The 26,048-nt window shown below is 40.0% G+C and overlaps 1 protein-coding gene across 2 annotated transcripts in view; it reads right to left on the bottom strand.

The window, feature by feature from the left end:
• LOC126297550 (PH-interacting protein) overlaps positions 1-26,048 on the bottom strand; it is a 265,574-nt gene that overhangs the window by 128,168 nt on the left and 111,358 nt on the right. For both annotated transcript variants that reach the window (XM_049988476.1, XM_049988477.1), the window contains exons 6-7: positions 15,701-15,799; positions 12,774-12,934 (exon numbers count right to left, since the gene is read on the bottom strand). In XM_049988476.1, coding sequence (XP_049844433.1) covers positions 12,774-12,934; positions 15,701-15,799 — 260 coding nt within the window. The remainder of the gene's footprint in view (positions 1-12,773; positions 12,935-15,700; positions 15,800-26,048) is intronic.

The raw sequence follows: 26,048 nt of genomic DNA, 5'->3' as shown, positions 1-26,048 counted from the left end.
TTATTATCTATTGAGCACACAAGCGAAATGGCGTCTACATCTACATGACTACTCTGCAATTCACATTTAAGTGCTTGGCAGAGGGTTCATCGAACCACAATCATACTATCTCTCTACTATTCCACTCCCGAACAGCGAGCGGGAAAAACGAACACCTAAACCTTTCTGTTCGAGCTCTGATTTCTCTTATTTTATTTTGATGATCATTCCTACCTATGTAGGTTGGGCTCAACAAAATATTTTCGCATTCGGAAGAGAAAGTTGGTGACTGAAATTTCGTAAAAAGGTCTCACCGCGACGAAAAACATCTGTGCTGTAATGACTTCCATCCTTGAAATGCATTCATGGAGTCTATGTGTTTAACACTGCACCAAACAGACTGAAGACATTTGTCTGATAATAGTGGATTCACAGTTATTGCAGCCAAAACACTTGAACCTAGTCAGTTGCAAAAGACACTCAACATTACATCTACAATGTGGTTTTCTTTTCATATCCAAAGTTGCATTCTGCAATGATGAAACTCAGATAAATCTTTTCCAAATTGTACAAAACAGCAGCTCCCTCATTCAGGATAGGATTCTGTAAGATTTTCCACATATTTTAATAGATTTTATACCTAGAAATGAGAAGGTAGCAGGGACAAAATACATTCACACACCACCACCACAACACCTTTATGTCGAAGCAGATGGGTGGAATCGGACGCTGCCATTGACCTCTCCTTCTACTCTACAGACGAATATCGTAACAGAGACTGAGGGTGAAAGGTTATCTACAATTGTACAGCAGAAGAATGCTCATTAGATGGGTAGTAGAGGTGGCAAAAACTGATAGAAATAACCGGTTACTGAGAAGTAACGCTTACTGCGATAACCGTTCCTCTGATACTCTAATGTCAACAGTGCCTCACGCCATCTGTTGACCGAAGATCGTACTATAATTTCCCGTCAACTCATTGGAAATCTGGCTAGGAACGAAGGAGAGGGCAGACCATTTGGAAGGCATTCTATAGGCCATGGGAATAACTGTGAGACTGCGCGCCATCTGTTGATAAGAACTGTGTACTATATCGTGTGCCTTCGTTACAATTAAATAAAGTTAATGTCCGAGCAGTGGCTGATAGGAGCTGCAGTACAGGCATTAACAAGTACTGTCGTTCCCTTGAGCCACCGCCTCATATGTCAATTTAGCTTGGATGGGTGGTATAGAGAGAGGTACCGTAAGGAATTCGAGCGACTATGGAAATAACTGTCAGAGATCGGTATGTTCCTCTGGCAGTTATTGTTATTGGCTCACAGTTCTCACTCTCTGGCAGTTAATGGGCTACCATTACAGGTAAACTAGAAGTTGGTAACGGAATAACGGTGTGTCTGTGTTCTTGACAGTGACTCCAGTCTTAGATCCCGGTGATATTTCAGAGGCGATAGTTACTGGGGTGAACAAATATTTATGTACTTCGGAAATAGCCACTGGCCATCACGAATGACAAATAACATGTCAGAAAGTATAACATAATACAGTTGAATATAATAATTATTATCCTCATCATTTGTCAGGAGATTGTCAAAATATGTGAATATATTACAGTAACTGCTAATATTTACAGAATTGATACACTGTCGGAATAAAACACAGTTACACACTTTTAATAAATTTATCATACACAGAATACCCGATCTTGAGTGTTGCAACCAAGTGCTGTCAAAACTGAAATATAGAAGAATTTTTACCTAAGCTGGTCTATCAGTCTCTGTTACGATATTCGTCTACAGAGTAGAAGGAGGGGTCAATGGAAGCGTCTGATTCCACCCGTCTGCTTTGACGTAAAGGTGTTGTGGTGGTGGTGTGTGAATGTCATTACGGCACAGTGTTTATGAGTTGGTTTTGTGTGTGTGTGTGTGTGTGTGGGGGGGGGGGGGGGGTAATTAATTTTTTTTTTTTCTAGCTGTGACGTTTCATGTATTTATGGAGTATTGAATGTGATTTAATTTATGTAGGGATGATTGATTTGTGGACTTTTGGGATTGTGGTTTTATTTTTCACAGTTGTAGGTTTTTTGGCATCAGTAGCTGTGGTGGACCTACATAGGTCACCGGAAATGACGAATTCCCATTTTCATAGTTGTACGTGTCGATGTTTTGGTATCGTCATCTAAGGTTGACCTATGTAGGTCAAGGGAAATGTCCGATTCCAATTTTCGTACTTTTAGTTGTGGGTACTGGTGGTTTGGTATGGTCGCCTATGGTTGACCTGTATATTGTTCAAGGGAAGTGTCCGATTCCTGCAGATTTTTGTTGGTGTAGCAGAATGCTGTATTTTCTTTCTTTTTGTTCTTCATTTTGTGTTTTGGGATCATGGTGTGTTTTTTTTTTTACTATCTTTTCCTCGCATTAAACCGCCAACTTCCCGCAGTTGTCACATTGGGATGATTGTATTTTTGGTGGGAGATGTTATTGTATTATTTATATGTATTTTCGTGTTTGTTGCCATGTGTATGTAGTGATGTCATAGACACACTTAAAATAGCCATTTCCAGCACATTGATGACGGGTGGAATCAGACACTTCTGTATCAAAAAGTCTTTCAAACACACTGTAAACCCCACTTTATCTGAAACCAAGTTTTTAATGGTTGCTAACTTGCTGGCAGTGTATTGAAAATGGATGTTCCTGAATATTGGACCCCTTTTGAACCAAGGTAAGTGATTTTAGGTCTTTATGTAGATTGCTGTTCCTATTTCTAGTACTGATATCATGTACTGAGCTATTGGTTGGAAATACTTGTAACAAACTTCATTAAGGAATAAATATACTAGCAAGCAGTGGTTAGAATACAAAGTTCCTTGAACAGGTTCCTACATGATGTTCTTGAATTTATACCACAAACGATTTTTATTACACACTTTTACATGCGAAAAATGTTTGCTATGTTTGATGAGTTATCACAGAATATGCTCTCTTATGAAATAATAGAGTGAAAAAATGTGGTATGCCCTTCCCAACTGAATTTATTATCGAGTTGTAGTCCCAGAAATGGAGAACTGTCAACATTTTCGATCTGCATGTCTTCATATGTTATAAACATGCTGTAGCTGGAGAAGTCGAGCAGTTTCCAAATCTCACATAAAACTTGGGTTACTGTACTCACACTTTCTCCGATAGGACTATCTTTTATAGCACAGGAGTAAACGAATCTGTCACATTACGTATATTTTTTGCTGTATTACAAGGCTGTATACTTTATTCTATTATGTGAGCAGCACAAGAAATTAAGCTTCGAATTTAACCTACACTATTCAGTTTACATATTACTTCATACTTAAAAATGTACGTTGTTAACATTTTACTTAAACAGTGCTGTGATGAAGGTCTGCGTACTTTCTGTTGCAGCAGCGGAGATAATATTTCTAATAGCGACCAATAACCTACAAACGTATAATATGAAACACTAATAATCGTTCTAACATCAACTAAAATGTACCTGGAGTTAATAAGCTAAGGTTATGACATGATTCATACGACATTCCTGCCATTTCACACTACTCGCGGTTATACTGATGACTAAACTGATGGATTCCTACTATGTCGTTATTTAACTGCAGCCCCTCGGAGTATTCGGTATTCGCTATCAAAAAATAACTTGGCAGTTATTAATAACTGTTACAAATAACGGTTATCAAAGAATAACTGGAACTGTGATAACGGTTACTCCAGAATAATCATTTGGCCCACCTCTAATGAGTAGATTCATATAAGGGAGGGGAAAAAAATATGTGGCACATCTTGATTAAAAAACTGAATTGGTGGCAGGACACATCCCGAGGCATAGATGAATTGTTAACTTGTTAATGGAAGCAAGTGTGTGTGTGGGGGGGGGGGGGGGGGGGGCGGTAAGATTGTAGGAAGAGACCAAGGGATGAATATAGTAAGCAGGTTCTAAAGGATGTTGGTCACAGTGGTTATTCAGAGATGGAGAAGCTTGTACAGTGTAGACTAGCACGGAGAGCTGAATCAAACCAGTCTTTGGACAGAAGATCAAGCAGGGACAATGACGACCAATAAGTTTGTGATGTATTTTTTGTGACTATCTGGTTTCTTGACTGGTGATTTCAATAAAGTTCTTGATGTAATTTGTGTGTTTGAAATTATCAATCAAGAAAACAGACAGAGTAGCAAAATATTACAAAACAAACACAGATTACACAAGACCACCAACAATACCACTAGCAAAGATTACTGAAATTACAGCATGATGAACAAAACTAAAATTCAATATGTTCATTCCATTAACTAGGATTGGTAACAAATAAATCCAAATCATTTGCAATTTCTCACAAGTCTATTGCATGTACAGCTTTTGAATGCGCCACTTCAAAGTGATGGACTTTAATACCTCACTGAAGTTGAGGTGTACTTCAGTTCTCGTCTGCACTGTACACCCTGAGAACAGCATAATCTCAGAATGGTATTTCTCACCTTTAGTGATTTTTTTATATGTAGGACTGGAGCATCAACTTAAATTAAAATAAATAAGCCTGAGTAGTTAAATGTAGAGACGTTTATGTAACGCCAGTTTTATTCTATGACCTGCTCACCTTTTCAGAAGGTAATTCCAACTCATTTACATGGTTCAAAACTAGGGGTATCATTTTAATGAAACAGGTAATTCTGAAGAGTCAATTAGTTTCCTTTTCTCAATCACACCATTTGATTTGTCTTTATATTCCTCCATCTATCAACTAAATTTGCTTCTAAGCTTTCCAGTCTTATCTGCCCCAAGTCACTCTCAGAGTTCTGAAGAAGGAGAACTGTAAATCTGCTATGACTACAAAAAAAGCTGAAGAACTCTAAATATGGCAAATGGATGATTCAACAAGGTACAGTCATCTTTTATACAGGTTGGCCAAAATAAACGTGGCCCAAAAAGTATTTCATGTGCCCTAAAAAAAAAAAAAAAAAAAAAAAAAAAAAAAAAAAAAAAAACCGACAACCCTGCAAATATGTTCTTGAATAACTGTGGCCATTTCACAAATGCGGCTAAAAAGTATGTTACAATATGGCAACTAGTAAGCGGTCTAATGAAGCACCACATTGGTTGCTAGCATACTCTCAGAATTTACACATTTTTTGCATGAGACCAGTCATGTAAATGGTGACTATACTACATGGCAGACAATTGTAGTTCTCTCACACACACACACACACACACACACACACACACACACACACACACTCACTTAGAGAAATTAAATGGAAATGCTTAAATCCTAGGAAGAAATATGGAATAGTTCTCATGAAACCTTGTTGGATACATTTAGAAAACTTGCTTCTGAAGAAGATTGTGTGACCATAATGCTGCCACCAACATATATCTTGCTTAAGGCCCACAGGAAAAAGACAAAAATTCATTTAATACATAAATGGAATAGGGAAAAAACTCAACAATATTAGTATGCTGTACCTTCGCCATGCACTGTACACTGCCTTGGGGGTATTCATGTAGATACAGATCCACATGATCCACCAAGGGAAAAAATGTGGCCTTTCTCATGTTCATAAGATGTGGTTGTGTGTCACGAGGCTCTGAGAAAGTCAATCAGTGTAACACAATGTAACTATACACTGAAGCCAGATATTTTATACTGTTCATGATTCAGAAAGTTTATTAGTTAACGTGTGTGCCTGTCTAGCATGCTTAGCTACTTTAGTCGACAGATTGCAGTACAGGAATGACAAGGGTCTGGATGCACATTCTAATTCATCAAACAGCCTTAATTTGTCAGATGGTTATGAAATATGCTATCTGATGAGTAACTTTAGCATTGTTGCTCAACTGTGTATCATTTAAAAAATGGATAGTTTACACAAAGAAAAAATGACTATCAGCGGCATATAATCACAAACAACTGAGAATAACTCGTATTACAGGCTTCTGGAATGCATTCACGGTTTCCATTTCTTGTTCTTAATTCTGTTGCACAGTGTATTAAGTCTCAGTCAAAACAGGTAATATTTTTGCATAATAGCTACCAACCAGCCCAATTTACTTTTATCTCTCAGTGCTCTCCTGAATGAAGCATGGAAGAAGAGAATGTCTAGATAGCTAATTTTGTATTTCTGATAAATGTGTAAATCATATACAGTGTTATTAAAAATTGTCTAGATACTTTCGAGTGACAGTAAAAAAATGTTTATATTGAGATAAGGTATTACATGAGTATGTGTATGGATACAGTAACTCAAGAATTTTTTTTGGTTACAGAGATTTCCAGCAACAGGGCTGCCATACCAATGGAGAAGGCATTTTTTGTGATGGATCTCTGCAACAGCAAGTCCATAATCCAGTATGTTGGAAATTCTAGACCACATTGAAAAGGTTCCACCTAAGAGATCAATCAATTTATGAGTAAGTACAAAAGTTTAAGGAAACAAGTATCTTTGTCAAGATGGACACAGGGCAGCAATGACCGACAGCAATATGGACACTTTGGGGCAAGTGTAGGCCAAACTGGACTATAGACTGGTAATTTATGGTTCGTACATTGAACATTTTATGAACATGACACAAAATATTTCTTGAGTTGTTTTTTCTACACATATACTGAATATAATATCTTACATCAATACAACCATTTTCACCATCACTTGAAAGTGTGTAGATCATTTTGAATAACATTAAAATTATAAATATAATTTTAGAGACCTTATCGGATATTGACCTCCACAATTTTGCAAGTAATTGTGTTATATAAAATATGATTCATTTTCTGTAAGTCTCCCACTGAAGTCCCCGGCTGCCACAACATCCTTCTGTGCTTCAAACATGTCTGATGTAGTGTATCCAAGGTTCTCGGGTGTCCAGCCGGATCCGATCGTCGAAGTTCCATGATATTTCGGCAAATAACCATTCCGCCATCATCAGGTGGTGCTGATGGAATGATCTGTCTGCACTGTGTCTGTGGTATTTACGTCCGCGGGGTCCCGAGTCGTACCCCGGAGTGGACAGCCGGCGGGGCACCACGTGGTGGGAGGGGTGGGGGTAGCTGCAGCCACGCCTGGTGGTAGGCACAGTTTATTTCCAAGCCACCTTGGCGGAAGGATCTTGCATCCGCTCACGCTGTAGCTCCATGATGGTGTTTAATAATAGTGTCCAGGCCTTGTTAAGTTGAAACCCGATGTCCTTGTTGATGAGGTTATCTCTTACTTGAATTTCTATGGCCTCCTTGAAGATACTGTTCCAGTAGACACTTGTGGCCGTCAGGATTTTAATCTTTTCGAAATTTGCTGTGTGTCCGGTTTCAATGCAGTGTTCTGCTAGGGCCGAATGGCTGGGTTGGTGTACGCGGGTGTGACGTTCGTGTTCCTTGCATCGGTCCTCGACCGTGAGACCTGTTTGGTTGATGTAGGATTTGCCACAGCTGCACGGGATTTTGTATATGTCCACTTTGTTAAGGCCTACTTCATCTTTTGCAGTTCCTAGAGGGTCGCGAATCTTTACTGGTGGTCAGAAGACAGCGTCAATCTAGTGTCGCCTTAAAAGTCTCCCTATTTTTTACGACACATTGCCAGCAAACAGCAGAAAGGCCAGAGTTTGCTTCTCTTCTTTGAGTTGTCCTTCATCTCGGTTCTTTGTGCACTTCTGTTGTCGGAAGGCCCTTTGGATTTGGCGGTTGCCATACCCATTCTTGCGGAACATGGTCTCCAGGTGTTTGAGTCCTGTTGGTGAGTTCTGTTCATCAGAGATCGAGTGTGCTCTATGTACCATGGTGTTGAGCATCCCATTAAGCTGTGCCGGATGGTGGCAGCTGGAGGCATGTAGGTACAGGTCAGTGTGTGTAGGCTTGAGGTACACACTTTTTCCCAGTGAGCCATCAGACCTACGTTCCACTAGGACATCAAGAAAGGGTAGTTTCCATCTTTCTCGGTCTCCATGGTAAACCGAATGTTACTGTGCACCGAATTCAGATGTTGTAGAAAAATCTGTAGCTTTTCCTGTCCATGTGACCAGATGACAAACGTGTCATCCACGTAGCGAAAGAAACATACAGGTTTCAGTTCGGCGGCTTCCAGTGCTCCCTCTTTGAAACTCTCCATGAACAGGATGGCCACCACTGGGGAGAGCGGGCGCCCCATAGCCACTCCATTGGTCTGCTCATAGTATTGACCATTGAAGACAAAGTACATAGATGTTAACATGTGTCTGAACAGTTGTGTCAGTTCAGGCCCGAATTTCTCACTGATTAAGTGGAGAGACTCTTCCAGCTTGACAAGTGTGAATAATGAGACGACATCGAAGCTAACTATGATGTCAGATTCTTGTACTGTCATCTCTTTCAGGCAGCCAATGAAGTCCGTCGAGTTCTGGTTATGGTGCACACATTTCCCCACACATGGTCTTAGCATACCCACTAAGTGCTGTGCAAAAAGATACGTCGGTGCCCCTATGTTGCTGACTATGGGTCGCATCCCTTCTTTGTGCACTTTTGGGAGACCCTATATCCTCGGTGCTACTGCCGAACGTTGGCGAAGTCTTTTGATGTCCTTCTCCTCGAGCGCACCAATTTTCAGCAAGGTGGCGGTGCTTTGTTGTATCTTCCTGGTCGGGTCTGTGTTGGTTTTCCGATATGATGGATCGTCTAGCAATTGTAGCATCTTCTGTTCGTAGTCGCGTCTCTCAAGGATGACTGTGGCATTTCCTTTGTCAGCAGGAAGAACGACTATCTCCTTATTGTCACTGAGGGCTCTTAGTGCTGCTCTTTCTGCTCCCGAGATGTTGGTTCTGGCCGGTGTTGCCCTTAAAAAAATCGAGGACAAGGACATGAAAAGACTTTGCAAACGTTTGGCGGTAGCTCCGAGGATATATGGTCTCCTAAAAATGCACAAAGAAGGGATGCGACCCATAGTCAGCAACATAGGGGCACCGACATATTTTTTGGCGCAGCAGTCAGCGGGCATACTAAGACCTTATGTGGGGAAATGTGTGCACCATAACCGGAACTCGACGGACTTCATTGGCTGCCTGAAGGAGATGACAGTACAAGAATCTGACATCATGGTTAGCTTCAATGTCGTCTCATTATTCACACATGTGAAGCTCACTTAATCAGTGAGAAATTCGGGCCTTAACTGACACAACTGTTCAGGCACATGTTAACATCTATGTACTTTATCTTCAATGGTCAATACTACGAGCAGACCAATGGAGTGGCTATGGGGCGCCCGCTCTCCCCAGTGGTGGCCAACCTGTTCATGGAGAGTTTCAAAGAGGGAGCACTGGAAGCCGCCGAACTGAAACCTGTATGTTTCTTTCGCTACGTGGATGACACGTTTGTCATCTGGTCACATGGACAGGAAAAGCTACAGATTTTTCTACAACATCTGAATTCGGTGCACAGTAACATTCGGTTTACCATGGAGACCGAGAAAGATGGAAACTACCCTTTCTTGATGTCCTAGTGGAACGTAGGTCTGATGGTTCACTGGGAAAAAGTGTGTACCTCAAGCCTACACACACTGACCTGTACCTACATGCCTCCAGCTGCCACCATCCGGCACAGCTTAATGGGATGCTCAACACCATGGTACATAGAGCACACTCGATCTCTGATGAACAGAACTCACCAACAGGACTCAAACACCTGGAGACCATGTTCCGCAAGAATGGGTATGGCAACCGCCGAATCCAAAGGGCCTTCCGACAACAGAAGTGCACAAAGAACCGAGATGAAGAACAACTCAAAGAAGAGAAGCAAACTCTGGCCTTTCTGCTGTTTGCTGGCAATGTGTCGTAAAAAATAGGGAGACTTTTAAGGCGACACTAGATTGACGCTGTCTTCCGACCACCAGTAAAGATTTGCGACCCTCTAGGAACTGCAAAAGATGAAGTAGGCCTTAACAAAGTGGACATATACAAAATCCCGTGCAGCTGTGGCAAATCCTACATCAACCAAACAGGTCTCAGGGTCGAGGACCGATGCAAGGAACACGAACGTCACACCCGCGTACACCAACCCAGCCATTTGGCCGTAGCATAACACTGCATTGAGACCGGACACACAGCAAATTTCGAAAAAACTAAATCCTGATGGCCACATGTGCCTACTGGGACATTATCTACAAGGAGGCCATAGAAATTCGAGTAAGAGAGAACCTCATCAACAGGGACACCGGGTTTCAAGTTAGCAAGGCCTGGACACCATTATTAAACACCATCAAGAAGCTACGGCATGAGCGGACACGAGATCCTTCGGCCACTGTGGGCGGAGATGAACTGCCCCTACCGCCGGACGTGGCTGCAGTTACCCCAACCCCTCCCACCACGCGGCACTCCGCCAGCCGTCTGCGCCTGGGTACAACTCGGGACACCACGGACATAAATGCTACGGACACAGCGCAGACAGATCATTCCATCAGCACCACCTGATGATGGCGAAATGGTTATTTGCCGAAATATCACGGAACTTCGACGATCGGATCCGTCTGGACACCCGAGAACCTTGGATACAGCACATTCGACGAGAAAGCCTCAGATCATGTGTGTCTGATGTACTATGCCCAGCTCTTCCACCACAATACTTTCTGTTATGCCAGACTTCTTAAGTATTACACATAGACAAGAGATTTTTAATAACTGACAGCATAGCTGAAAAACTGGTGATCAGTCCTCTATATATATATATATATATATATATATATATATATAAGGTACACTTTCCCACAGACAAGCAATATTGTAACTTTGCAGCCCCCCCCCCTTTTTTTTAAACACAATGTAACATACACTGAGGTGGCGTAAGTCATGGGATAGCAATATGCACATATAGAGATGGTGATTCACATGAAAAGGTTCCCAATGTGATTATGGCCACACGATGGGAATTATGAGGCTTTGAATGCAGAGTGGTAGTTGCAACTGGATGCATGGGACATTCCATTTCAGAAATCATTAGGGAATTCAATACCCTGAGATCGACAGCGTCAAGAGTGTGCCAAGAATACCAACTTTCAGGCATTAGCTCTCACCACAGACAACACAGTAGCCGAGAGCCTTCTCTTAATGACCAACAGCAGCAGTGTTTGTGTAGAGCTGTCAGGCTAACAAGCAACAATGCATGAAATAACTGCAAAAATCAATGTGGTACATACAACGAACATATCTGTTTGGACAGTGTGGAAAAATGTGGCATTAATGGGCTATGGCAGCAGACAACAGACATTGGGTACGGCAGCAGAAAACTGATGCGAGTGCCTTTGCTAACGGCATATCACCTGCAGTGGCTCTCCTGGGCTTGTGACCATATCAGTCGGACCCTGGAAAACTGTGGACCGGTCAGATGAGACCCAATCTCAGTTGGTAAGAGCTGATGGTAGGGTTTAAGTATGGTACAGACCCCACAAAGCCATGAATTAAAGTTGTCAACAAGGCTCTGTGCAAGCTGATGGTGACTCGGTAATGGTGTGGACTGTGTTAACATGGAATGGACTGGGTCTTCTGGTCCAACTGAACTGGTCATTGACTGGAAATCATTACATTAGATGTAGACATAAATGTTTGGCTACTTGGAGACCATTTGCAGCTATTCAGCAATGGAATTTTTATGGACGGCAATGTCACCAGGCCACATTTGTTTTCGATCAGTTTGAAGAACGTTCTGGAAAATTCAAGTGAATGATCTGGCAACCCAGATCATTCAAATGGAGCCCATCAAACATTTGTGGGGCACAATTCTGAGGTCAGTTCACGCACAAAATCCTGCACCAATAATATATTTGCAATTGTGGATGGTTATAGAGGCACCATGGCTTACAGGGGACTTCCAACAACTTGGTAAGACCACACCACATCGATTTACTGCACTACACCAAGCAAAACGAGGTCCAACATGATACTGGGAGGTATCCTATGACTTGTCACCTCAGTGTATTTGTCTACTTTGAATAAACTCAATCACAATATCAACTGAAGAATTATCACTCATTTAACATACTCCAGAAAGTAATTAGAGTAATAAGTCTTCATCAGTGTCATTTACTGAACGAAGTTAGAGACTGCCATTGGAAACTCAATAAATGTGACATGTGCAAAAACCAATACCTACAGTGTTGTGAACTTAATGCAATCCTTGCTGCTAGAAGGAGTGTTCATTTGTATGCTTGAAGTCAGTGATAACACAGATAGCACTAATACTTGAACATGGGTGTTCCAATGCAGGTGACACACATCACTGGCATTGGTAAGTAACACTGAAATGATTACTTCACACCATTTCAAAAACAAAGGCAGTTTTCCCTTTTCCCAATAACTGTGTTCATTGTGCCCACACTATGATCAGTAAATACATGACCAACTTCTTGGCAACGTGGACAAGGCATATAATGTTTAATCACATGTTGACATGGTTTTGCTAACATTTTATTATTAAATCATTTTTATCAGTTACAACTTCTTGCATCTTGTAACTTCTTCGTTAAGCAGTGTTTGAAACTTCTACATCTACTTCTAATAATTTCTAACTGAGTAAAATATACAATGAAAATAATATCTTGGGAACCAAATTTTCACTCTGTATTGTTCGCTTGTACATTGCATCATTGTTTCTGAATTTTGCTTTGCCTAACTGACGTATGGCATATTTTCTCTTTTTACTCATTTACAAAATTCCTGTTACCTGTTGGCTATTCTCTCACCTACATGCAAAACAAACAGTTATGACAGAAAATCTCTCTACAAAGTTACTTATCACTAACACATTTGAGCTGCTCGATACATACCGTAATAACATATCTTCCAGTTCGATCAAAAAGAAGGCAATATACAGCTGAAAGATGACCTAAAGTCCGGCAATAAAGCTGCAGCTTGCTATACAACTTGGATGAGACAGCCTGGTGGCGTTTCAGAGGACCTGAGAGTTCACGACCCTGGAGCACCTTAACTGTACAATGAGAGAGAGCATTGTTTCAGTAGCATCACAGCTATTATGCATTATATTTGTTCAGGACAAATGTTGCCACAGTTACAATGGTCATAGTACTGTAACATCTGAGCTGATTCACGGAAGTCTAAACAGATCATACTGCATCTTCAAGTTTCACAAAAAAGTCATTATAAAAACAACAGCACAATATAATCAATAACTGATTAAGAATATTCCCAAACACAAACTCATGAAGACACACTAAAAGAGATGGCTTGTGTTTGTTTGTACTTCTGTGGTTTGAGAAAGTTCCTTAGTTTCCACACGTAGCAATGAAATGATCTACAGCTGTCTACTCCCTTTAATACATTGCAGCTATATTGGTGAGGAAGGAGAGAGGCAGTAGACTGAAGCTTTATGCAACTCTGTGAGGAACGCTCAGACTGCTTGAATGGTAGTGTGCTGCCCACAGAGAGTAGAGATCTTATTTGTGTTATAGCACACACACCCATTTTTCTCACGGCTGTTCAACCTACAGCATACTCTGTTAAGAAGAAGAGATAAGAGTCCAACTTGAAAACAGTTTTTGTAAAGCCAAGTCTGCCACCTCCTTCCTAAAGCTGGCCTCATCTGTAGCATAAGTTTAGGTTGTTGAATTTTTTGATCACTGTTTTCAAAATAAGTATCTCTAACATCTCCAATGAGGTCAGGATAGTAACTGCTGATTGTAAATCACCATTTTGTTTCGGTGTCGTATCAGCTGTATGAAGTCTTGTCAATCTATATAGAAAAAAGGCATCATCAAATATGGGTAACAGTACTATTGCAAATATACAGCATGTGGAAATTATCTTCAATTGTACTCCTTTTCATGTTTCTAATGTCATTAAACAAAAGACTGCATAACATGAAGAGTATTTTAATGAACAACAATACTGCAACATTTTAATTTAGTTTGAGAATAATAGGGAGCCAGAGTGATCACAAGTCCAAGATACTATTTTAAATTTCTGACCTAAAATATCAAATATGTATTGTGATTAAGGACACAAATTTAAGTTAATCAATTACAAATTATTGCTCTTAAGCATCTACATAGTATGAAACAAAACTCGAAACTAAGTTCACTGAGCAGTTTCTATGCAATTTGAAATAAAAAAAGTGAGTGTCCACGCGCACAACAGTCTTCTGGTTCTGAGACTACATCAGTATGTAAGAGTCATATTTGCACCACTATTGCATGTGGCTATCATCAGACTGACAATGTATACTATTTATCTTGTACCAATGCAGATTTTTATATATTACAATACAGATAAATAGCATACACCACCATCTCCAGTGTGCCCAAATTGTTATATTCAAATGCCATGACACAAACACAATTCCAAAAGAACAATACGGAAACAGAAAGTGTGGATACACTCAACTTCTGTAACAACATAATTCATGCTGTTGTGGTCAACTTACACTCCATGAACAAATCAAAATGTGTGTACATACTTTTTGTTCTCATTCCTCACTGAAAATCTGTACTCACTTTTAAAGCAATTAGGCTAACTAGACTCATTATAGTAATCAACACTAAGAATATGTGTACTTCCTCAGCATTTGTGTAGTCATATATATTAACTGCTATTAAATTACATTGTTCTTGTGCAGCACTGAATTTGTAGAAGAGAAACAGACAAGAAAGGACTGACAGTTCACTCCATCTTCCTATTTCCATCTTGTTATTATTATGTAGCCTAATGGCTCTCAAAGTGTATTTTTCAGATTTACTATCTATAACTGTCATAAAACTACTGCTTTTGTTCATGTATTATTAACAGCAATAATGAACCACAAATTAACAACATTATATGCGGTTTCTTTTAAAGAATTCACAATGCAGCACTTTAAATATTTATGAGATAGTATGGCAGATGTTTACAACAATCTATAATGTGACTTGGGCTGAAATATAACTTTCCAAGTCATATTAATGAGCCATTATTCTGTTTGTAATGCAAACCACTCTACAAATCAAATGTGTATTGTGCTCATACATAACCCGTTACTGCTGGCTTCTGCAGCTTAAGGATTTTCTATGTGTTTATAAATGACTTGGGCTTAAGTCAGTATTTCCAAGTAAACAAACACTTTTACAAATTTCGTTTACCAGCATTCACAACATGTAAGTATGTTGCTTTAAGGTTATTTACTAAAATGATTGTGCATATCATAACAGTGGCACCTTATTACTATTCAGTTAGACTTCCAGCGTTAACAAAAATCCACATTTTAAATCACTTTAAACTTAAAACCTATTACTCATAACATGATATATTTACTTTTCAGAAAGTTGTAAAAACTGCTGCTCTCCTCAAATGTTGGGAAATTGACTATGTGGATAAGTCACTACTGAATACTTATAGCAATCACCACTTATTTTAGAAATATTATTTCCTACTGAAATATGAATAGTATTTATACAGGTATCATCATTTACAAAGGTGATAATTATTCATCTTATGTTTATATTACTTTAATTTACTATTCACAAAATAATGATACATCTTATATATCTGCCCCTTTTACCAGTGGCAACTACTTAATTCTACCTGTTTTAGCAATTAGTGTTTGATTTTATTTACCTGATACACAAGACACAAGCCAGTGCAAGACCAGATGGAGAGTAAAGAAAATCAATTTTGAAGCTAGTCTTCCATGCATGATCACTTCTCGCCCCCATCTTTCTCTAAGGGAAGAACAAAATATGGCTTTCAATATTACTTTACTCACCTAAGTTATGCTGCCTGTTCACACCAGCAGGATCAATCAGAGGGCATCCTCTTATCCTAACTGCGTAATCAACAATAGATAAATTGTGAGTGCAGTGATCTGAAAATGAAAAAAATGAATAAACATGTGCATTTCCTTCTTTATTTTTAAAACTAACAAAGCATTCATAGTGGAATGTCTATCCCTTACATTGTTGGCAGAGCAAATATTTTTCCTCTACTCACCTTAATTCCCCCCCCCCCCCCCCTCCACCTACCTTTCGGTTAGGATTTCACACCACATCAACATGGGGATCAATAGATAAATAGCACTTATTCAGATATGGTCAGATCCACAGAAAGAAATTTACATGGAACTAAAAAATAGTATTATCAACACAATTCATTTAAGATACGAACTAAAGTGACTCCTACAGTGATACTAGACTCAATTAAGGCTGTGGGTAGACATTATTTCAATATCAGACATCTCACTGGCATTTTGTATTTTATTCAGTTTCCTTTCTATTCTGTATTTCAATGTACAATATTATTACTTATTCTATACTGTTTTGATGAAATAAAAATTAATCCTGAAGTAAAATATTAATTTACTATCCCAGCATTCAGCTTAAATGTTTTCCAGAAGCCACCAAAAACTCAAATCTGTATGATTGTCCAGAGATTTGAATCAGTCTCCTCCTGAATGTGGTATCATAGTCTTAACCACTGCTCATCACTTAACTGTGTTGTACCTGGATAGCTCTGGCAATAACAGAAGTGCCTGTAAAGGAAAGGATCTGGGTTGAAGTCCCAGTGCAGCCATCAGGTTTAATCTGTTAGGAGTTTCTGGCAGTCAGCTCTTCAAAAAGAATAATGAGTAATGAGTTCTATTGTGGGTGAGTATGGTCATCAATGAACTAAAACCAAATTTCAGAAATGAGGTCTGTGTGTTAATACATTCATTTCTGCAGCATTATGTAACTGATTTGTATGAAACTGTCTTAAAAGTGTAATGGGAAATGACACAGGACTTAAAAACCTATCAACAGAACAGATTTTAGACCAGGAAAACAAAATCAATTTGAATATGGATGGAAAAGAAGTTAAGACATGGCCACATTGAGGAAATAATTCCAGCACTCAAATGGAACGAAGCTTTCCCAGATATAAATACAACATTCACTAGTTTATCACTGCACACAGTAAAAGAAAATAATGTGTAGTACAAAACTTACATTCACCATAAGACGGACTTATCCTGTACCAGAAACCAAATTAGGAAGTGGTTCTGCCCAAACATTTAGGGGAAAATGAAACGAAGTTCACTTGACATCTCATAGTGCTATGTAGTTTCCTTATGTCAGTTGGAGTTTGTTAACACTTATCTAAACTTTCATTTAAAAAATAACTTGGGGAAAACATAAATATTAAGATGCAGTAATACTATACTTTTGTTATTCATTTTCTGGCAGTTTTGTAACACAGTTATAATTTTACTGTTAACTGAAGTATAACATGTCTGAGTATTCATACTGACTGCTGCTGCGAAAGTTCTTTCCTCTCAGATACGGTAAAGTCATGGAATGGTTAAAACACTGGGCTCTCATCACAGAGCATGGTTGCTTCTTTCCCCATTTCTGCCTAACAAAGAGGATGATCCATCTCTAATTGTATCAACAATGATGAGAAGTTGATCCTCAATATGGCTTTTGTTCCGCTCGGTGTCATTTAGACTGAGAGTTGTTAAATAGCTAAGTGCTTTAGTCCATAAAAAACTATGTACTAGAAGTGCTTGTAAGTAAATCTGCAGATTTTCTGTTTCATTTAATTAATAACATACCTTATTATCAATATGATACTTGTGAATTGTTGAGACAGCATTGTAAATAAATTCTACAAGAGTTTCTGTTAATGCAGACTTTACTTAGATGGTAAGAAGCACTGACATCGTTAATATTATACAGGGTGTTACAAAAAGCTATGGCCAAACTTTCAGGAAACATTCCTCACACACAAAGGAAGAAAATATGTTATGTGGTCATGTGTCCGGAAATGCTTACTTTCCATGTTTGAGCTCATTTTATTACTTCTCTTCAAATCACATTAATCATGGAATGGAAACACACAGCAACAGAATGTACCAGCGAGACTTCAAACACTTTGTTACAGGAAATGTTCAAAATGTCCTCCATTAGCGAAGATACATGCATCCACCCTCCGTCGCACGGAATCCCTGATGCGCTGATGCAGCCCTGGAGAATGGCGTATTGTATCACAGCCATCCACAATACGAGCACGAAGAGTCTCTACATTTGGTACCGGGGTTGCATAGACAAGAGCTTTCAAATGCCCCCATAAATGAAAGTCAAGAGGGTTGAGGTCAGGAGAACGTGGAGGCCATGGAATTGGTCCGCCTCTACCAATCCATCAGTCACCGAATCTGTTGTTGAGAAGTGTACGAACACTTCGACTGAAATGTGCAGGAGCTCCATCGTGCATGAACCACATGTTGTGTCACACTTGTAAAGGCACATGTTCTAGCAGCACAGGTAGAGTATCCCGTATGAAATCATGATAACGTGCTCCATTGAGTGTAGGTGGAAGAACATGGGGCCCAATCAAGACGTCACCAACAATGCCTGCCCAAACGTTTACAGAAAATGTGTGTTGATGACGTGTTGCACAATTGCATGCGGATTCTCGTCAGCCCACACATGTTGATTGTGAAAATTTACAATTTGATCACGTTGGAATGAAGCCTCATCCGTAAAGAGAACATTTGCACTGAAATGAGGATTGACACATTGTTGGATGAACCATTCGCACAAGTGTATCCGTGGAGGCCAATCATCTGCTGATAGTGCCTGTACACGCTGTACGTGGTACGGAAACAACTGGTTCTCCCGTAGCACTCTCCGTACAGTGACTTGGTCAATGTTACCTTGTACAGCAGCAACTTCTCTGATGCTGACATTAGGGTTATCGTCAACTGCATGAAAAATTGCCTCGTCCATTGGAGGTGTCCTCGTCGTTCTAGGTCTTCCCCAGTCATGAGTCATAGGCTGGAATGTTCCGTGCTCCCTAAGACGCCGATCAATTGTTTCGAACGTCTTCCTGTTGAGACACCTTCATTCTGAAAATCTGTATCGATACAAACGTACTGCACCACGGCTATTGCCTCGTGCTAATCCATACATCAAATTGGCATCTGCCAACTCCGCATTTGTAAACATTGCACTGACTGCAAAACCACGTTCGTGATGAACACTAACCTGTTGATGCTACGTACTGATGTGCTTGATGAGCAATAAATCGCATGTCAACACAAGCACCGAAGTCAACATTACCTTCCTTCAATTGGGCCAACTGATGGTAACTAAAATGAGCTCTAACATGGAAATTAAGCGTTTCTGGACATATGTCCACATAACATCTTTTCTTTATTTGCGTGTGAGGAATGTTTCCTGAAAGTTTGGCCGTACCTTTTTGTAACACCCTGTATTGCAGATGTGTTGTAGGAATAAGATTAGGATTGTTGCATGTCGATGCATGAGGAACTGCTGCTGTTTCCTGAAAACAGTGTTCGTCATGGTCAATAGAGAACAGGCTGCTCTCCTGGGTTGTAGCAATGATGGCAGCAATGCGGCTACAGCTATCGTCTCATCCATTTGACAGGCGGTAACTGTAGTTACTTGTCAGGCAGGTGTCTTCGTATGATTTAGGTGTTGCCAATTCCTGAAAGTACATCTTTTATCCTACACGAAATATGGCGTGCATGGCCCCCCCCCCCCCCCCCACACACACACACACACACACATTTATTTACAGAGAACTTGACAGTATAAACCCACTAATCAGCATGACCTGCACCTCCTCCAGCATCAATACATGCACCGATTCAGTTGGGAAGTGTATCATAAAGCTGTTGTATCCTCTCCTGTGACAAGATGACCCACATTTGTTATACCTGATTAATTGATCCTTGATATCCCGTTTACTTGCACTGGTACAAAGTTTATAATCTGACCTGGTCTCAAATATGTTCTGTTGGGGACAAATCTGGGAACCTTGCTGGCCATGGTATTACCTGAACATTACAAAGACAGTTCATAGAGACACACACCCATGTGTAGATGAGTGTTGTCCATTTAAAAGTAGCACTACAATACTGCCACACGAGAGGTAACAGGATATCCGTGGCATAAAGTCATGGCATCAGGTTTCCCTCAATTATTACCAGCCATGACCTAAAGTCATACCATACCATGATGCCAGAAATAACATTGCTGTGACTCTCCAAAACACTGGAAGAAAGGGATTTCTCTCCAGGCCACCACCACACTGACAACGGCAATCTGGAGTAGTTCAGAACCGCAATTCATCACTAAACACAGTGTAATGTCACTCGTCGACAGGTGCTTCCTTATCACAGCACCATTCCAAATGCGGCAGTTTGTATCATGGCAATAATGTCACCCTAAAAATGGGAAAGTAATTTCCTCATCCCAGTGCCGCTAGTTTCCAACCAATGGTGAGATATGACACAGAATATCACATAAAGCCCATTAGTTGTTCTTGGGTGGCAGGCACAGATGTGAAGTCATTACAATGTGCTCAGAGCACAATACAGCAATCCTCCCTTGTAGTTGTCAGATGTGGTCGACCGGCTACTGGATGACGAGTATGTCTGCCCTCACGTTCCTGTGCAGTCTAACATTGGAGCACTGTCACATTTCAATGCCCCACAAATCTGGACATTGCACGGCTCAGACAGGTAGCCAAACGGTAGAAATGGAAGCCTGCAATGAGGCCCCTTTCAAACAACTATTTTTCTCCTCCACATGCGGATTTCACTATTTCACAGGAGTATGTGGCATTTCAGCGCCCTTCACACGGATAACTCAAGATCTGACACTGTTCATGTCAATTATATACTCTACGAGGCCTGTTAACAATAATGAACATGATCAACAATGCACTTGATTGGCTGTTCACCCTTTCACTTTTCTTATCAGGCATTGTTCTTATTACCAACTTGTAAAGAAACACTTTCTTGCTCAGTGATGAGTTTCCCCAGAATATATCAGAAGACCTCAATGAATGAAAATAGGGAATGTATGTCAACTTTTTGACAGTCTCACCTCTAAAATACAATATTATCCATCACAAAAGAGTTGCAGAACTTAAATATTCAAGAAGATCTGTAACATACGACTTCCAGTCTTGGTTTGTATTAATACATCTGAGAATTTATTATTCAAATAGTGTGGTCAGGGCTTGAACACTACAGAATTGACATGTACTCCATTTTATCAAAGTTTATTGACAGTTAATTGGCATAGAACCATGATTCATTTTCTGGGTTTCTTAATATGACACCATGCATCATTACATTTAGATATGATAAAAACTGGCTACAGGCAAGACCTCTGATACCATAACACTTGGGTTTCTGTGGTAGATTACTGTGTACTTCTCCACCAAATGCTTCTGAAACATCATGGAAAATACCAGCTGACAGAGTTTTGTCATTTTGGTTTTGTACAACCTCAGTTGTGAAATGAAAAATTGTATGTTCTGTGGAGAGACACTCTTGAAATACAAATTGAAACCCACTCAGTATCTAACTTTGGGATAGGTGTGTTATTATTTTCATGCACAAAATCTTTTCCAGTATTTTAGAGAAGGGGGTAAGAAGTGAAACAAGTTGGTAATTACTCATGTCATCCTACCTTTACTGGAAAGTGGTAGGACAGTAGTATATTTCAGCCATCTGAAAATATAGCCTGTGATAATTGTCAGTTGAATATGTGACTACATACACTGCATGTATGTGAAGAATACCATTTTAATCATTTGCTTGAGATTATGATAACTCTGTGAGTTTTTGCTTTTGAGGGAGTAAATTACATTCTCAATGTATTTGGCACATCACACAGTAATTGTGATTTGATTGTGTGTATATTGCACTGATATTGCTTCCTGATTTATTCTCTTTCTTTACCCTTGAACTGAACATGCCATCATTTGAGTAATTTCTAGAAAGTGATTACTAAACATATTGGCTACTTGACATCTATCACTTTTTATTTGGCAGTGTTCTTCAATAACAAAGTATCAAACTCCTGAACTGGCTTCCTGGTCTCCTTTTTTATTATTATCTATATATTCCAATTTGTTATCTGAATAATTAATTTCAGGCATTCTACAAAGGCTTTCTGATTTTTAATTACTGTCCTTAAGACAGTGCAGTACTTCTTGTAATATCAATTCTGTCCTACTTCTCTGTTTGTCCTAACCATTCCATTCAATTTCTTTTTTCTTAGAATTATATTTTGACTACTTTTGTAATCCAATACATTTCCAATATCTTACTAGTGCCTTACTTTTGTTGTTTTGTTTGGAAATCACCTGTTAAAAATGAACAGATATCAGTTCCAAATGTATATACAGCTGATAAGGGGAGGCCATAACTGTTGGATCATGGATTTACTTCAGACTTTGTCCTGTCTTAGTAGTCCATTAGGACAACATAACAAGCAAGTGGTAAAGCACACTACTCAGGCAATTTAAAAAAAATAAAACACAAGAGCTTTTACGTGTCGAGTATGTACCAGTGAACTGGAGACTCTTAGCATTATATGGTGGCAGTCAAGTGACTACCACTCAAGCCAAATGATCTAGATCGCTGGTTCCAGTCCCACTTCTTCTTCTTCTTCTTCTTCTTCTTCTTCTTCTTCTTCTTCTTCATTTTATTTATTTATTTTTCTTCCTTCAACACTGGTCACATCATTTGCTACATACAACATTTGAAACATAATGTAATGCAAAAAACACATGAATGTATGTTGAATTTGTAATGGTATTTTGCTGTTTACTAATTTTAGCCATCCAACAAATTTTGTATTTATTATTATCAAAAAGTAAATGACCAAATGCCAAGTGTTTTCCTAAATATGTATGCCTGTTGTGATTTTTGAAGTCTCTTACACTGCAGTCAGTTGAGGTACCCGGAATTGTTTTCCACCTGGATGCTTCGACAAATAGTAAATGTGAAAACTTTTTGAAAATCATGAAATTTACATTTTTACTGCAAAAAATGGAGGTGATTTCCAGTTCTTGGATTATTGCACATGATACACGTCATGAAGATTAAAAGCATTGCACAGCTGCTAAAATCAGCTAAAAACTGTGTTCATGTACTGTGATTGTCTTCTTCAAGAAATGGACCTCATTTGCAAATCACAAAAGGCACATTTTCACAAGAACGTTGTGTGTTTTGTTGTTTACTTGTCAATAGTTATAAATACAACTATTACAATTAGTAAACAGTCAAATAACACTGCAAACTCAATAAGAATTCATGCAAATACAGTGCTTTTTCCATAACATTGCTTTTCAAATGTCATTTATAATAAATAATATGAACAATTATTTAAGAATAAAGGAGGCAGCTCACCAAGAGGCAGGAGCGCTGCGTCGTAGACAGGTACACAAACAAAAGGTACAGAGCTTTGCTTTGCTAGCTTTTGGAATGAAATTCCTTTCTCAAGCTTGTAGGAGAAAAACACACATCCGCGCGCGCGACTGTCCCTTTATACTGTGCTCAGTTAACTGTCAGCTCTTTCCTGGCCCATGATGAGTGTGCTGGGGTGAGGTGGGGTTGCTGGGTGGGGTGGGGGGATTCAGGGTGGGATGGAGGTGCAGGGTGGGGTGTGGTGGGGGTGCATGGTGGGGTGGAGAGAGGCAGGAGGAAGGTAGGGGGTTGAGGGGAAGTGTCTAGTGGCTCATGGGAGAGTGGGGTGCCGTCTGCGGGCTAGCTATGGCATGCAGATAGAGGGACAGGTGACAGACGGCTGGGCACACAACTTCACAGACTGCCACATGTCCCCTCTATGTGCACCCCTAGCTAGCCCACAGACAGCTCCCCACTCTCCAACGAGCCACTTGAAGCTACCCCCCAAACCCCATTCCTGCCTCTTACCTCTCTTCTCTTCACTCTTCATCCCACCCCCACCCTGCACTGTACTGTACTGTACTGTACTGTACTGTACTTTTTGCTTGCGTACCTGTTGATAACATAGTGATTCTGCCATTGGTGAGTCATCTCCTTTATTTCTAAATAATTTGTTATTCTCTACCAGAACTTCCTATAAATAATACGATCAGCACTGGAAAAGATATACATTAAAAAAAGAGCCGAGCTCAGTCCAGCAATCTACCAATTACAGAGCTTGAACGCTAACCCCTCGATTGCTGCCAACTCGAATGCTGAGTCCCAATGCACTGGTACATATTCGATGCACAAAACTTCTCTTGCAATTTTCACAAAATTGCTCAAGTCGTATGCCTTACAACTTGCATATTATGCTGTCCTAATGGACTACTAAAGGTGTTCGAAGTCTGAAGTAGATCCATGTTCCAAATGTCGTGGTCTCCCCTTGCGAGTTTCTATCACATTATTTGCACCCTTTAAATAAGATTCTTGTAAGGCTTCCTTCCACCCTCATGAACCATGGACCTTGCCGTTGGTGGGGAGGCTTGCGTGCCTCAGTGATACAGATGGCCGTACCGTAGGTGCAACCACAACGGAGGGGTATCTGTTGAGAGGCCAGACAAACGTGTGGTACCTGAAGAGGGGCAGCAGCCTTTTCAGTAGTTGCAGGGGCAACAGTCTGGATGATTGACTGATCTGGCCCTGCAACACTAACCAGAACGGCCTTGCTGTGCTGGTACTGCGAACGGCTGAAAGCAACGGGAAACTACAGCTGTAATTTTTCCAGAGGACATGCAGCTTTACTGTATGGTTAAGTGATGATGGCATCCTCTTGGGTAAAATATTCCGGAGATAAAACAGTCCCCCATTCGGATCTCCGGGTAGGGACTACTCAGGAGGACGTCGTTATCAGGAGTAAGAAAACTGGCATTCTACGGATCAGAGCGTGGAATGTCAGATCGCTTAATCGGGCAGGTAGGATAGAAAATTTAAAAAGGGAAATGGATAGATCAAAGTTAGATTTAGTGGGAATTTGTGAAGTTAGGTGGCAGGAGGAACAAGACTTTTGGTCAGGTGAATACGGGGTTATAAATACAAAATCAAATAGGGGTAATGCAGGAGTAGGTTTAATAATGAATAACAAAAAAGGAGTGCAGGTAAGCTACTGCCAACAGCATAGTGAACGCATTATTGTGGCCAAGATAGACACGAAGCCCATGCCTACTACAGTAGTACAAGTTTATATGCCAACTAGCTCTGCAGATGATGAAGAAATTGATGAAATGTATGATGAGATAAAAGAAATTATTCAGGTAGTGAAGGGAGACGAAAATTTAATAGTCATGGATGACTGCAATTCGAGAGTAGGAAAAGGGAAAGAAGGAAACATAGTGGGTGAATATGGATTGGGGGAGAGAAATGAAAGAGGGAGCCGCCTGGTAGAATTTTAAACAGAGCATAACTTAATAACAGCTAACACTTGGTTCAAGAATCATAAAAGAAGGTTGTATACATGGAAGAATCCTGGGGATACTATGGTAAGACAGAGATTTAGAAACCAGGTTTTAAACTGTAGGACATTTCCAGGGGCAGATGTGGACTTTGACCTCAATCTATTGGTTATGAACTGTAGATTAAAACTGAAGAAACTGCAAAAAGGTGCGAATTTAAGGAGATGGGACCTGGATAAACTGAAAGAAGCAGAGGCTGTACAGAGTTTCAGGGAGAGGATAAGGGAACAATTGACAGGAATGGGGGAAAGAAATACAGTAGAAGAAGAATGCGTAGCTCTGAGGGATGAACTAGTGAAGGCAGCAGAAGATCAAGTAGGTAAAAAGATGAGGGCTAGTAGAAATTCTTGGGTAACAGCAGAAATATTGAATTTAATTGATGAAAGGAGAAAATATAAAAACGCAATGAATGAAGCAGGTAAAAAGGAATACAAACGTCTCAAAAAATGAGATCGACAGGAAGTGCAAAATGGCTAAGCAGGGATGGCTAGAGGACAAATGTAAGAATGTAGAGGCTTATCTCACTACGGGTAAGATAGATACTGCCTACAGGAAAATTAAAGAGACCTTTGGAGAAAAGAGAACCACTTGTATGAATATCAAGGGCTCAGATGGAAACCCAGTTCTAAGCAAAGAAGGGAAAGCAGAAAGGTGGAAGGAGTATATAGAGGGTCTATACAAGAGCGATGTACTTGAGGACAATATTATGGAAATGGAAGAGGATGTAGATGAAGATGAAATGGGAGATACGATATTGTGTGTAGAGTCTGACAGAGCATTGAAAGACCTGAGTCGAAACAAGGCCCCGGGAGTAGACAACATTCCATTGGAACTACTGACGGCCTTGGGAGAGCCAGTCG

This window comes from Schistocerca gregaria, chromosome X, assembly GCF_023897955.1.
Source record: "Schistocerca gregaria isolate iqSchGreg1 chromosome X, iqSchGreg1.2, whole genome shotgun sequence".
Classification (NCBI taxonomy): Eukaryota; Metazoa; Arthropoda; class Insecta; order Orthoptera; family Acrididae; genus Schistocerca; species Schistocerca gregaria.
This window is presented reverse-complemented; position numbering and strand designations above follow the sequence as displayed.